Source organism: Petaurus breviceps, unplaced genomic scaffold, assembly GCF_028583685.1.
Source record: "Petaurus breviceps papuanus isolate PSGF00001 unplaced genomic scaffold, PetGlider_PUasm1.0 208, whole genome shotgun sequence".
In the NCBI taxonomy this organism is placed as follows: domain Eukaryota; kingdom Metazoa; phylum Chordata; class Mammalia; order Diprotodontia; family Petauridae; genus Petaurus; species Petaurus breviceps.
This window is the reverse complement of record NW_027185852.1, coordinates 427,607-442,697: the sequence shown is the minus strand read 5'-3', so window position 1 is coordinate 442,697 and position 15,091 is coordinate 427,607. Positions and strand designations below refer to the sequence as shown.

Here is a 15,091-nt window from a genome sequence, read left to right as displayed (position 1 = left end):
CATCCTATTTTCCTCCATTTATCTTTATCTCTTTTTTATCATGACTGCATGAAGTATTTTTCTGTTTGACCTAGGAGCTTTGGAATTTGGCTATATATTCCTGAGAGTTTTCATTTTGGAATCTCTTTCAGCTGGTGATTGGTAGATTCTTTTAATGTCTATTTACCCTCTGGTTGTAGGATATCAGGACAATTTTCCTTAAAAATTTCTTTTTTTTCAAGCATTTGGGGTTAAGTAACTTGCTCAAGGTTACACGGCCAGTTATTTTGTGTGGGTGCTAAGCATCTGAGGCCAGAACCAATCACAGGTCTCCTGACTCTAGGGCTGGCGCTCCTACTCACTGCACCAGCTGGCCACCCCCCCCCTTTTTAATTTCTTAAAATATAATGTCAAGATTCTTTCTTTTATAATGGCATTCAGGTGGTCCAATAATTCTTTACCTATTTCTCTTCGATATATTTTCTAGGTCAGTTATTTTTTCCCATGAGATATTTCACGTTTTCTTCTGATTTTTCATTTTTTTCTTTGTTTTGTGGTTTCTTTATGTCTCATGGAGACATTAACTTCCACCTGACCAGTTCTAACTTTCAAGGAATTATTCTCTTCAGTAAGCTTTCATACCTCTTGTCCCGATTTATCTGATTCTGCTTTTTAAGGAGTTATATTCATCAGTGATTTTTTCTCCCACTTGGCCAATTCTGTTTTTCAAAATATTATTTTCTTCATATTTTTTGCAACTCTTTTGCCAATCTGGTAATTGGTTTTTTTTTCATAATTTTCTTCCTTTCTCTTTACCTAATTTTTCTATTACTACTCTAACTTGATTTTGAAAATCATTTTAGCTCTCCCAGGGATTCTTGTTGTGTGTGTCCAGTTCACATTTTTTCTTTTATGCTTTGATTTAGCTGTGTTGATTTCTTTGTCTTCTTTTGGATTTGTGTCCTGATTTTCCCCTTTCATCATAGCAGTTTTTAATTTTATTTATTTTTCTGTTTGCTCATTTTTCCACCCTATTTCTTGATTTTTAAATTTATGTTAATGTTTGACCTTGCTTCTGATTGGGGACTTGGTGTTGGTGTTGGGAAGGATATTGCCTCAATCTTCAGGATTTTTTGCATTGCTCTTTTCTAGTTCTGAGTGTTAGAAGTTTTTGGTGCTTCCAGGGTGGTGAGCTCTGAGAAGAGATGTGGTCACTACTCTCCTGGTCTGAACACTGTTCCTTACTCAGGAAGGGCCTCTGATCCCTTGGGATTGGAAGTAATATAGCTTCTTAGGGCCTCTGCTACCTTGGGACCATAAATGACACTGTTTTTGTGGTCTCTGAACCATTGTAACCAAAAGTGATACTGCCTCTCTGGGCTTTTGCTCCTTCTTGACCAGAGTGTTCCTCTCCATCCTTAAACTATCTTAGAAAAAAATGCCTTTTGCTTTTTGTACCTTAGTTTTCTCATTTACCTAGATTAATTAAAGTTATCAATCTTCTAGATGACCAGCAGTATGCTGGCTCACTTACTTTATTACCTCTGCATTGGAGGACTACAGTCTACCTTGTTTGTCCCTTGAAAGAAAATATTAAGTATTCTTACCTAATGAAAATTCTGTGACCATATTCACTGATGGGAGAATGTATGCATGTATTCAGAGAAAGATATCAGGCTTGAATAATTGGGGATAGCTGGAAATTGTAGGGACCTTCCTTGCAATCTTCCTCTTTGCTTCAAACATCCAGGTAAATCCTGTATGTGAAAAGTTAAAAGTTAAAAAACAATGTTGCAATGATTTTTTTTACCACTTAGAAAAAAATGGCATGAATATGAGTATGTTTACCAAGAAATACTTGGTAAGAAAATCCTAGAAATCTTACACGATTTTTCTGAAGCTCTGGCACAATAAGCTTTTGCCTGTTTGAAAAGCAGCCACACATGCTATTCTTTTTATAATAGATGGCTAATGAACAAGTGTGCACACTCCTAGTTTCATGGGTAAAAAAAAAAAACTGCAGTCCTTTAGTCCGGCAATAAGCATTTAGTGTATGTGCTGGGTGCCAGGCACTACATTAATCTGTAGTAGAAGAAAGGCAGAAGACAGCTCTGCCTCTGAGAAGCTCATGATCTAATGGAACTGTGAGAAGCCCACAGTTTAAAGCATCTCAGGTTTCATCTAGTCCATACCTCTTAATAGACATCCTCTAAAACACCCTTGCACCATAGTCTTTCACTCAGGTTTACTCTGAAAAGCTTCAGTCAAGAGTGACCAACACACAGCATCTGGATGCCAGCAATTCAAGTTTGGGATGGCTCTAGTTATTAGGAATTTTCCAAACTTCTAAGTTTGACTGATTTCTTTGTTACTTGCACTTACTGCTCCTAGGGCCAAGAAAAAGAAGTCTAATCCATCTGCCCTAGGCCCTCCTTCTTTTTCCTCTTGGTTATTTTGCTCAGTGATCTCATTAGCTCCCATGAATTCAATTGTTATCTCTGTGCTGATGATTCTCAGATCTACTTATCCAACCTTAACCTCTCTCCTGCCCTCCTCTTTTGCATCACCACCCACCTATTGGGCATCTCAAACCTTGTGTCCCATGGACATCTCGAACTCTACCTGTCCAAAACTGAACTCATTATATTCCCCCCCAAACCCTCCTTCCTCCTAGCTTCCCTATTACTGTTGAGGGTGCTACCATCCTCCCAGTCACCCTCACAATATAGGGGTCATCCTTCACTCTTCATACCCTCTCTCTCTTGGTATTCAATCACTCTCCAAGTGTTGTTGATCTCATCTTTGCAACATTTCTCAAATATATCCCCTTGTCTCCTCTAAGACTGCTCCTACCCTGGCATAGGCCATCATCCACTTCCAACTGGACCAGGTGAAGAGCCTGAGGATTTATCTCCCTCCCTCAAGCTTCTCCCCACTTCAGTCCATCCTTCAGTCAGCTATCAAAATGATTTAATTAAGTCATTCCTATTTGAAAACTCTAGTGGTTCCATGATGTCTCAAGTATCAGATATAGCATCTTCTGTTTGACTTTCAAAGCCCTTTGTAAACTGACTTCATTCTACCTTTCTAGTCCTCTCATAGCTTGCTCACTTCCACATACTCTGTGATCCAGTAACACTGGCCTTCTTGTTCTTGTCACAAGACACACCATTTTTCAGCTCTGGGCACTTTCACTAGGTGCCTCTCATGCCTGTACTTCTCTCTCTCTCTCTCTCTCTCTCTCTCTCTCTCTCTCTCTCTCTCTCTCTCTCTCTCTCTCTCTCTCTCTCTCTCTCTCTCTCTCTCTCTGTCTCTCTCTCTTCATCACCTTTTTCCTGGCTTCCTTGATTTCCTTCCCACCTTCTACAAGAAGGCTTTCCTGGTCCCTCTTAATACTAATGCTCTCACTCTTTTCACTATTTCTAATTTATCTTTTATATAGCTTGTTTGTACTTTCTTTCTTTCTTTTTTACATATACACCATCCTTACTGCATGCTAACTGTGAACTCTGAGAAGAGGGACTGCATTTGCCATTATTTATATCCCCAAATGCTTAGCACAGTGTCTGGTCCATATTTTTTGGTATTTAGTTGTTTTTCTGTTGTGTACAAATCTTCATAACCCCTCTGGGGTTTTCTTGGGAAAGATACTGGAGTGGTTTGTAGGTGCTAAATAAATGATTATTGAGCAATTGATTCCATGTGATGGTTCTCAAATATTGAAAAGCAGTTATTGTGCCCCCTCCATCCAAGATCAATTTTCTTTTCTCTTGGTTAAACTTCGCTAATTTCTTCAAATGATCCTTCTTTGGCATCATCTCTAGTCCTCTCCTTAACATACTCACCCTATTTTGACAAGGCCCTGCCAAAAAATGGTTCCCAGAACAAGAAAGAATTACATCACACGATCATAAAACTGAGTGGATTTGGATCTGGCTGGAAGTTCTTATGCTGAATTGCAGAATCTTAGCTTTCTAAGGGACTTCAGAAGGTGTCTAACTCAAGTCCTGCATGGTGAAAGGTCCCTCACACAGTGCACCTGGCAAGTGCTTCTCTGGCCTTGATACCTGGCTCCTGATGCATCATCCCATTTTTGGAAAGACTCAATTGCTAGGAAGCTCTTCCTTATGTTAAAATTAAAACTTTCTCTTTTCAACATCCATCCCCAAACAGTGAAACTACTCAGCTGATACAGCCATGCAGTTCGTGAGTGGCGTGCCCTAATGGCCTGGCCTTCATTTTATCAGTAGTTGGGATGAATCCATTAATGATGTACATACTAAATCGAACCTGTTAGATGACAAAGTCTGGACTCAAAACATTACCAGTAGGATAGAAATTGGGCCAAATTTAATAAGATGAAATTTGATAGGGATTAATATAAAGTCCTAGACTTAAAAAAAATACACAGGCCCAAGTGGGGTCCAGGGCTAGAAGACAATCTATATGAGGAAAAACTAAGAGTTTATTTGTAACGAACTGTAGTCACAAGGGAATTCAGCTCTGTGATATGACGGCAGAAACATGCAGTGTGATCTCAGGGTATTTTTAATAGAGCCACAGAGTAAGTTTCCAGAAAGGGAGACTGCTGATAGCCCTGCTATATTCTATATAGCCTATCCACATCTGCAAACATTCGGGGTCCTCCACTTGAACAAACCATAACACTCATCCCCTTTGTCTTGTGTTTTCACAGTGCTTGTACCTATGGCAAGAGTATTGAGCTTGTTAAATTTCTTCTTGACCAAAACATCCTAAGCATCAATCATCAAGGAAGAGACGGACACACCGGTAAGAGTGAAATATTATTGAAAGTCACTTCCGTTTGGTGTCTCTTGTCAAGCCCAGAAAAACAAGCCAGTCTGGAGGTCTTCCTTCCTCGATTCTCCTAAAGCTGCCAAATCAAGTGGGAAGTAATTACAGTCCGTATCTAGGAATTATAGTAAAGCAAAGAAGTAGACTGGTTGTCAGAGAAAACACTGTCTGCTTATGACACCGTAGCTTTGGCCCCATAATAGGATGGATTCTTTATCAAAGAAACCAATTCTCACTTTCTAGTTCTTGCTACAATCCTATTACAGGGCAGCAATTGTCTTTGTGGCAGTCAGAGGTTGAGGTTTCCTTCTCTGGCTCTTCTCTCCCTACCCCCACCCCTGTAGGATTGCACTCCGCTTGCTACCATGGACACATCCGCCTGGTGCAGTTCTTACTGGATAATGGAGCTGATATGAATCTTGTAGCTTGTGATCCCAGCAGGTCAAGTGGCGAAAAAGATGAGCAGACTTGTTTGATGTGGGCTTATGAAAAAGGTACAGTTTAATCCTCCTGTTTCTTAAAGTGATGTTTTGAAATACATGCATAGATCATGGCAAGCCCTGACTAGCTCCTTTGCTCCCACCACTTATACTTTCCCACAGCCTCTCACAGAGTTGTAGCAGGGCCTCAGGGGATCGGAGTCAGAGTCAAGTGGACTGTCACTGGGGAAGTCAGCCCTTAACTGACAGAAGGGACTCATGAGGGCTGCTTTTAAATCAGAATCAATTATCTTGTGGGGGGAGGGATGTTAAGGACTTATAGGGGCTGTGAGATTCTCCGTGTCCGGACATGGATAAATTATACCTGGCTTTTTCTTCCAGGCTTCAGAGAGCAGACCTGGGCTAGAGGGGCAGATGGGACCCAGAGGGCAATAGACAGATACTGCAGAGAGGGCAAATTTAGGCATGATGTGAGCAGGAAAAAATGATGCTAGGCCCAAGTGGAAAAGGCCTCTTTGCAGAAAAGGAGTTTTCCCCCATTGGAGCGATTTGAGCAAAGAATGGATGAACATTTCATCCTCTGGGTTATCAAGGGGTTTGTTTTTAAGAGACAAATTGAATGTGCCAGCCTTCACACTCCTCCCCAACTCTGTGAGTCTGTGTTGGCAAAGGAGAGAGGACTAAAAGCTGGTGGTGATCTATTGAAGTTGGAGAATGAGAGATACTGTTAGGGAACAGACATTACAGAGTGGGAGAGGAAGGCAGATGTGGACACAGAAATAGAAAAAGATCCCAAAAATGTAACTCGATGGACAATGCAAAAAGTGTGGGGACAACTAGGCATTGCCTAAAGTCTTTGAACAGAAACTCAGCAGAGTACAAAGTGTTCCCATGGAATCACAAACAGTTCAAAACACGACTCACACTACATCTTTTTTCAGCTAGAAAGATAACAAATACTGGTTTCTTTTTTGAAAGATGGAGGTGATGAGGGCATGCTGACTGTTGTTGGTACAGCTATAATAGCTCCCTTGTATTTAAGACTTTAAAGTTGATAAAGTGCTTTTTACATGACCTTCCGAGTGTGTTGAAAGTGCCCTCAGACGCCATCTAACTCACACCTGAACAAGAATCCCCACAAAAAATACCCAAAGAATGATCATTCAGTTCAATTTGAAGCCCTCCAATGAGGGGGAGTCAATTACCACCTCGGACTGTTCAGTCCACTTCAATAGAGCTATAATTGTTGGGAAGATTGAGCTGACAGCCAGCATAAATTTGCCTTTTTGTCAAATTATGCGGGGCAGCTTTTATTATCCACATCCTATAGAAAAGGACGCTGAGTTTTAGAGATAGGAAATGAGTGACTGGCATAGGTCAGTGTCACACAGATAAGTAGCCTTGGAATCCGTCCTCAAGCCCAGGTCTTCAGACTATAAGACCAACCCTCTATCTTTCATGTTACGGTGTTTGTATGGAGCTTATCCATCACTTAATTGTTTGAGGAGCTTATGCTACATGTTAATAGGAGACAGCATGTCATGGGATCCTAGCTTCAGAGCTAAAAGGAACATTGGATTAATAAATTTTACATTTTACAGAGAAGGAAACTAAGGTACAAGTGGTCAAGTGACTTCTCCATGGTTATACCCCTAGTAATTCCCTAGGGAAGGATTCGAAATCTCTCTGACTCCATGTGGATAGCTCTCTCCTCTACCTTATGTTTCTTCTCTAAATCAAAAACAAAGTGATCATTACTTATATGATACAAGAGCTCTTGGAGATATTTCTAAATGCTGACTATATCCATGGTATGGCACTAAACTCTGGAAGTACAAAAACCAATAGGAAATAGCTCCTCCCCTCAAGGGGCTCACATTGTTTTCTTTTCGTACTAATGGAGGCCACACAATAGTACACGTACACACAAATGGCATGTCTGTGTGAAATAAGTTTGAGTCATTTGAAGAGGCATAGACAACTGAGGAAGACCTTGTCTATAGGAAGGGATCCTTGAACTGTGCTCTTGTAATGTAATGCCAAGCAAAGGCAACTTCCCAGGTTCAAAATACCAGCATAGGGGCTCTCTATTTTATTCAGTGACAAACCAAGAACAGAGAAGATCAAAACATGACATCATTCAAAATACAGCATTTACTAAGTGTGATTAAATAATCTCCAAGTACTACCCCACCCCAGGACCTTCCAACCATTCAATCAATTACAAAGTCCCAGTTCTAAATACTTCTCCACCCCTAGGCTATACCTAAATTAAGTCCACCACAAAACCCCTCTTCTCAAATGGAGATTAGTTTCCAAACATAGGTAAAGTACCTTCATTTGTCAATCACAGAGCACAATAAGGTCAAAAGTTCCCCACCCCTGGATCACAATTCAATCTGCCCCAGAGTTACATCAAGTTTAAACATAGCACTTAATACCCAAATGGAGGTCTTTTCTTCATCTTGACACAAGGCAAGTTCTCAGCAATCTTAGTTCCTGGGGAGACAAGGCTTAGCAAGGCCATAAGATACATTGCCAGTCCCTTCATGAATTTATCCTCTGTCTGTAGAACAGTCCTAGAACCCCTGAACACATTAGCAAAGCCCTCTCCCAGGATTTCTGTAAACAGAAAATCCTTCTTCAGGGCTTCCGAACCAACAGAAAGGTTCCCAGACCCCTGCAACAACAGCACTGTCCTTCACCAGTGGACAGTATTCACTCTGTCTGCAGGACAGTCTCAGGGCTTCTTAACCAAATGCCAGGTTCCAGGACTTCTTCAACAAAAGGATTGTCTTTCACCAGTGGACAAATCTGGCAAAACAACATCAAAACAGACAGACAAAGTACCAGCAAAACAGCCATGTCTCCTCAGTCCTTGGCAGCTCAGGGGGCAGGTCTCAAATGTCCAGGGCAATTCAAAGCGGCCACCAGCAATTCTCTTAGTCTCTCTCTCTCTACGAGGTGCTGCTTCCAAAAAGATCTTCCGCCTCTCTCTAGTGTCTCTCCAAATCTACATCACCAGCTCCTCCCAGTTCAGGACTTTCTTTTCACATCAACAAGCCCATCCCACAGGTGGGATTAACAAACTCTGGGTTTTAACACAATCAATTTGAAAACCAAGCCAATACAGGGGAATCTTTAATTGCCATTACTATCACAGCTCTGTCTCTTAACTAAATGTCTTCAGAGATATTTTCAGTCAAAAAGCTATTTTTTTTGCTTTGTTTTTAAAGAGAGCACTGATATCTTGAGTTCTGTCTGAAAACTAATGCTGCACCAGATTCTTTATGGAGGAGGTGGTGCTGGAGGGCTTTCCTGGTATTTAGCGGATTAGGGGTGAATCCTGAAAAGTTTGTGCATTTGCTAATTTTGTGAAATAAGGAATGATTCTGTTATCTTCTAACATTTTTGAACTAAATCCCTTGGCTTAGTGGACTTACCTAGTGGCTCATGAAACATGTGCCATATTTGTCACCTTTATTCAGCTAACATAAAAGATGGCATTTAATTATACCTGTGAATTTTTTTTGGTCTCTATTAATTTGTTTGTTTACTTTTAGTTTACAAGATTCAGTTCCACAATTCCTTGAGTTTCAAATTTTATCCCCCTCTCTTGCACATTCCTCCCCCCCATAGAGGCATAAATCAAGTATAGTATCTGCAAATACTTTCACATTAGACATTAGTTAGGCTATAAAGAAGGATTGTAATGAATGGAATGAACAATGGGAAAGAGGAAACAAAACCAAACAAGAAAAAGAAAGAGAGCAAATAGCTTACTTCAATCTGCATTCAAACTCTGTTCTTTCTAGTTCTTTCTCTGAATGTAGACATCTTTCTCCATCATGAGTCTTTTGGAGTTTACTTATAACCCTGCATTGCTGAGAAGAGTTCCGTCTATCAAAGTTAGTTGTCATACATATGTTGTGTCTGTAATTGTGTACAAATTTCTCCTGGTTCTGATCTTCTCACTCAGCATAAGTTCATAGAAGCTTCTCCAGGTAAATAGGAAGTCCATCTGCTCCTCATTTCTTATAGCACAATAGTATTCCATTATATTCATATACCACACCTTGTTCAGCCATACCCCAATTGACGGTCACCCCCTTAATTTCCAATTCTTTGCCACCAAAAAAGAGCGCTATAAATATTTTTGTACATATGGTTCTTCCTCCCACTTCTATGATCTCTTTGGGATACAACCCTAGGAGTGGTATTGCTGGGTCAAAGGGTATGAAATTATTTATAACCCTTTGGGCATAGTTCCAGATTGCTCTCCAGAATGGTTGAGTCAGTTCACAACTCCACCAGCAATGCATTAGTGTTCTAATTTTTCCATATCCTCTTCAGCATTTGTCATTTCCCTGTTTTGTCATCTTAGCCAACCTGACTAGTAAGATGTGGTACCTCAGAGTTGTTTTGATTTGCATTTCTCTAATCAGTAGTGATTTAGACCATTTTTTCATATCTTTAATTTCTTCCTCTAAAATCTACCTGTTTATACGCTTTGACCATTTATCAATTGTGGAATGACTTGTATTCTTATAGATTTGACTCAATTCTCTATATATTTTAAAGATGAGGCCTTTATTAGAGACATTGGTTGTAAAAATCCTTTCCCAATTTTTCACCTCCCTCTTAATCTTGGTTACATTGGCTTTGTTTGTACAGAAGCTTTTCAGTTTCATGTAATTAAAATTATCCATTTTGCATTTTATAATGCTCTCTAATTCTTGTTTGGTAATAAAAGCTTACCCTCTCTATAAATCTGACAGGTAAATTATTCCTTGTTTTCCTAGACTGCTTACAGTATCAGCCTTTATACCTATATCATGCACCCATTTAGACTTGATTTTGGTATATGGAGTTAGATAATGGTCTATGCCCAGTTTCTGCCATACTATATTCCAGTTTTCCCAGCAGTTTTTGCCAAATAGTGAGTTCTTATCCCAAAAACTGGAGTCTTTGGGTTTATCAAATCGTAGATTATTATAGTCATTCACTGCTGAGTCTCCTGTGCCCAATCTATTCCATTGATGCACTAATTTAATCCTCAGCCAGGACCAAGTAGTTTTAATGATGTTGCTTTATAATAAAGATTAAAATCAGGTATAGCTAGTCCACCTTCCCTAGCATTTTTTTTCATTAATTCTCTTGATATTCTGTACCCTTTGTTCTTCTAAATGCATTTAGTTTCTATTTTTTTCTAGCTCTATAAAGTAATTTTTTGTTAAATTGATTGGTATGGAACTAAATATGTAATTTAATTTAGGTAAAATTTTCATTTTCATTATATTAACTCGGCTCAGCCACAAACAATTCATGTTTTTCCAATTAGTTATATCTGACTTTATTTGTGTGAAAAGTGTTTTGTAGTTGTGTTCATATAGGTGCTGGGTTTGTTTTGGCAAGTAGATTTCCAAATGTTTTATAATGTCTACAGTAACTTTAAATGGGATTTCTCTTTTTATCTCTTGCTGTTGAATTTCATTAGAAATATACAGGAATGCTGAGGTTTTATGTGGGTTTGTTTTGTATCCTGCAACTTTGCCAAATTTATTCATTGTCTCAAGTAGTTTTTTACTTGACTTTCTAAGATTCTCTAAGTATATCATTTGCAAAGAGTGATATCTTGGTCTCTTCTTAGCCTAATTTGATTCCTTTGATTTCTTTTTCTTCTCTAATTACTACTGCTAACATTTCTAGTACGATTGAATAAGAGGGGTGATAGTGGACACCCTTGTTTCACCCCTGATCATATTGGAAATGCTTCTAGATTATCCCCATTACCTATAATACTTGCTGATGGCTTTACATAGATGCTACCTATTATTTTAAGGAAGGCTCCATTTATTCATATACTTTCTAGTGTTTTTAATAGGAATGGATGTTCTATTTTGTGGAAAAGACTTTTCTGCATCTATTGAGATAACCATGTGGTTTTTGCTAGTTTTATTGTTGATATGACCAATTATACTGATGGTTTTCCTAATATTAAATCATCTTTGCATTCCTGGCATAAATCCTACCTGATCAAAGTGTATTATTATTGTGATAAGTTGCTCTAGTACTTTTGCTAATATTTTATTTAAATTCCTTTGAATTTTTAATGAAATAAATGTTCTAACTCAGAAATCCTCAGATTAGCATTTAACAGATATTTTATCACTAAATGAATGAGTGAATGAATGGAGAGATAGATAAATAAATAAATGAATGAATAAATAAGTAAACAAAATCAAACCAACAATATCAAATGGTGAGATGCCATAGTTATCTTTTGCTTTGCTTGCTGGAGAAGTGGGGAATTAGCTCCATATGAGTAGGGTTTATTTAAATAGTAGTACAGTGGATAAGAAAATGTTGCTGAGAGTAAGAATTGTGAGGCTGGGCATGGTGGTGTAGAAAATGAAGAGCCTTACCCGAAGGTAGGAAGAAAGCATCTTCCTTTTACTCACTTTGTGATTCTGGGTAAATTACCTCATGTTGAGTCCATTTCTTCTTCTGAGAAATGGTGATAATGTTCCTTTTGCCTAACTAGAGGTTGTTGTTAATCTTAAACAATCATTAAATTGTTTCAGCCATATCTAATTCTTCTCAACCCCATTTGGGGTGTTCTTGGGAAAGATACTATAGTGGTTTACTATTTCCTTCTGCTCATTTATAGATGGGGAAACTGAGGCAAACAGATCAAGTGACATGCCCAGGGTCACATAATTAATAAATGGCTGAGTCTGTCTTTGAACTAGGGAAGATTAATTTTCCTGACTCCAGGCCAAGCACTGTATCCACTCAATCACCTAACTGCCCAAGCAATCATTCAATATTTATTAAGCACTTAACTGAGTAAGGGTATTAGGTGGGATCCAACATGCACATTTGTAAGTATAAACAAATACAAAACAAATACATCATGACCTTGGGGAACAGGTGAATAGCCTATTGGGCAGAGACTAGGAAAGGCTTCCTGAAGGAGGTGGCTCTTGTCATGAACCTTAAGGGAAAGCAGGAAACCCAGGAGGAAGAGCCAAACACGGACGTCCATTCTAAGCGTGATGGCTGGCCAACAGACAATGCATGGAGAGCACTTTGAAAACCATAGCTCAACTTTTGTCATCATGGTTTTGAAAAGCTGAACTCTATTAAAAAAATAAAGCAAATGGTTAAAAGGGGAGACAGGAGAGCATTGCATTTTAAGAAGATACTCTCGCATAAGGAAATCAGGTAAAGATCAGTTAAAACAGAAATAGAAATTTGATATTGCCATCAGAAAACACTGAAGTCCACCTGGACAGAAGAAGAAAATAGATGAATTCTGGGAAGAGATGGCAAGCCTAGAACAGAGAAATGGTTGGGAAATTCAGTTACTCAAAAGTCAACTAGAGAAGGCAGAGTAGTTTAAAATCCCTCCACTTAACTCATCTCCATTCCCTGGCTTTCTCCTGGTCTCAGTTAAAATCCTGCCTTCTACAAGAAGTCTTTTTGATACTCCTTAATGCTAATTGCTGATCTCCAAGATTAGCTCCAGTTTCTCCTCTCTGTATCTTGATTGTACATAGTTGTTTGCATGGTGTCTCGCCATTAGCTATGAGCTCATTGAGAGCAAGGGCTGTTTGCTTTTGTTTTAATTTTTTGGTTTTATTTTGGTTTTTCTGCGTTTCTTTGTATCCCAGTGCTTGGTATGGTTTCTGACACAACAGGCATTTAATAAAGTTTTATGACTTGCTTTGTCTTTACTGAGAGTTTTAACTTTGAAAAGGTGGTGGAAACAAAAATGGGGAATTTTATTCTGTTTCTGTTTTTCATTAATAAAGAGGATCTTGAGTAGGGAGTGGTAATGATGGGAACATTGCTAAATAATTACCAGTCTATCTTAGAAGATATGATAAAAAAAAGAAATACCAATTAGCACCTGACATATACTATAGATTTTAAGGGAAAAAGTATTTCAAAGGCCTCAGAGAAGGAATATGTCAGCTCCCATAGACTAAAAATCAAAAGAAGTCAGTCCTAGAGAAATGGAAAACCTCATCAATGAAATTGTGAAGACATAGTGAGGAATCATTTCTTATGATGAGGAAAATGAGGTGTTGTCTAAGGAAGGGCCTCACCAACCAATGTGGAGTTTTAATACAGATGGGAAAAGCGAGGGTTGGTAAATGAGCTAACGCATGTGCAGTCTTTGCCAATCTTAAAGTGTTGAATAAATGTCAGATGTTATTCCAGCAGAAGATGTCTTCCAAAGCTCACTGTGACCTTATCAGAATATGATTGATCAGGAATTCTAAAGATCAGCATGAGCTGAGACACGTAAGTCAAGCAAAGATGTATGTGAAAAGGGTGGATAGCTACATTGGGGAAGATGGAGCATCCAAGAAGAGACGACCATTGCCTTCAGGGAAGGGGTGGAAGCGATGCTGATTACTGACAGGATTTCTTCACAGTATTTGGGATCTGTTGTTTTTGGTTTTGTCCAGGATAGTTCTCTTTGGACTGAAAATGAGCACAGTTGGCTAATGGAGTATAGATTTTTAAGATAAGTTGGGAAGATGGTAAACTGACTGCTTTTGATAAGTTCAGGTCACTAGACCAAGATCAACCACAGCCTTGGATATCAAAAGACCTGGCAGACGTGATGATTGCACCATTTTCAGTGGAAATTGGGAGTTATAGAGAAAGACTGAAGAAAGGCAAACAATGCCCCCAATGTCCCTTGAAAAGTCAGTCAGATGACAAGCATTTTATTGAGTGTTTGCCCTGTACCAGTCACTGCATTAAGATACATGGCAGGGCAAAGATAGTCTCTTCCTTCCTTTAGCCTACAATTGAATATGATAGACAGCATGCAAGTAAGTCAGCTGTGTAAATTGAAATTATAGAGTATGATGGAAGTAAGTGTTAGATGGAAGATATTATCAGGGCTCAGGGGGTCATAAAAGCCTCTTACTGATAGTGGTACTTAAGGTGAGTCTTGAAAGAAGTCGCAGGGGCAGAAGCGAGAAGAAAGAGCAGGATGTGGGGGGAGAGTAATGAACAGGCAAGGAAACAAGAGATGGAGCATTGTGGGTGAGGAACAGCAAGAGAGGAGCATCATTGGATCATGAAGTGCATGAAGAAGAGAGAAAGGGAGCAAGGGTCCAAATTGTGAAGGTCTTTAAAACTCAGAGAGATTTTCATGACTATATTGAATCATGGAAGTAACAGAGAGCCACTGGCGTTTGTGGAACCCAGTGGAGAGAAGTCCATCAGAAGTGGACTTCAGGAAGGTCACTTTGGCCTGGAGATGACAGAGCCTTGAGGTAGAGAAATCAGCCAGAAAGGCATTGCCCTAGTCTAAGTGCATTGTAATGAGGTCCTGATCCAGATGGCACTTGTTTGAGTGGAGAGAAGGACAAATGCAGGAGAGGCACTGTGAAAGTCTGCAATGACAAGGTTTGGCAGCAGATTTGATACTGGTGTGGGGAGATGGTAAGAGATTACAGTTGTGAGTTTGGGTGTCTAGAAGGGGGATGATACCCTTAACAGTAATAGAAAAATTAAGGTCATGGGGAGTGTTTTGTGGAGAATGATAATGAATTCTGTTTTGGACAACATGACTTTAAAGAATTTAGACCTCTGAACTTGACTCCAATTCCTGCAGAAATATAGATTTTGTTGTTAAAAGTATGATTAGATATATTTTAAGAAAAGGAAGAAGCATTGAATATAAAAAGGTGACTTCAGCAAGAACAGGACATACTAGATTAACCTTTTATTTTTCCAATTGACCAGTTCATTCGAATGATAAACAGTGGGGTTTAGTATCTAGAGAGCCACTATGAAACTAGGAAGACCTGAATTCAAGTCCATCTTGG

At 39.1% G+C, this 15,091-nt stretch overlaps 1 protein-coding gene across 1 annotated transcript in view; it reads left to right on the top strand.

Moving 5' to 3' along the window:
- LOC138165142 (serine/threonine-protein kinase TNNI3K) overlaps positions 1 to 15,091 on the top strand; it is a 369,986-nt gene that overhangs the window by 129,137 nt on the left and 225,758 nt on the right. Inside the window, exons 10-11 of the mRNA XM_069093295.1 lie at positions 4,676 to 4,770; positions 5,139 to 5,288. Coding sequence (XP_068949396.1) covers positions 4,676 to 4,770; positions 5,139 to 5,288 — 245 coding nt within the window. The remainder of the gene's footprint in view (positions 1 to 4,675; positions 4,771 to 5,138; positions 5,289 to 15,091) is intronic.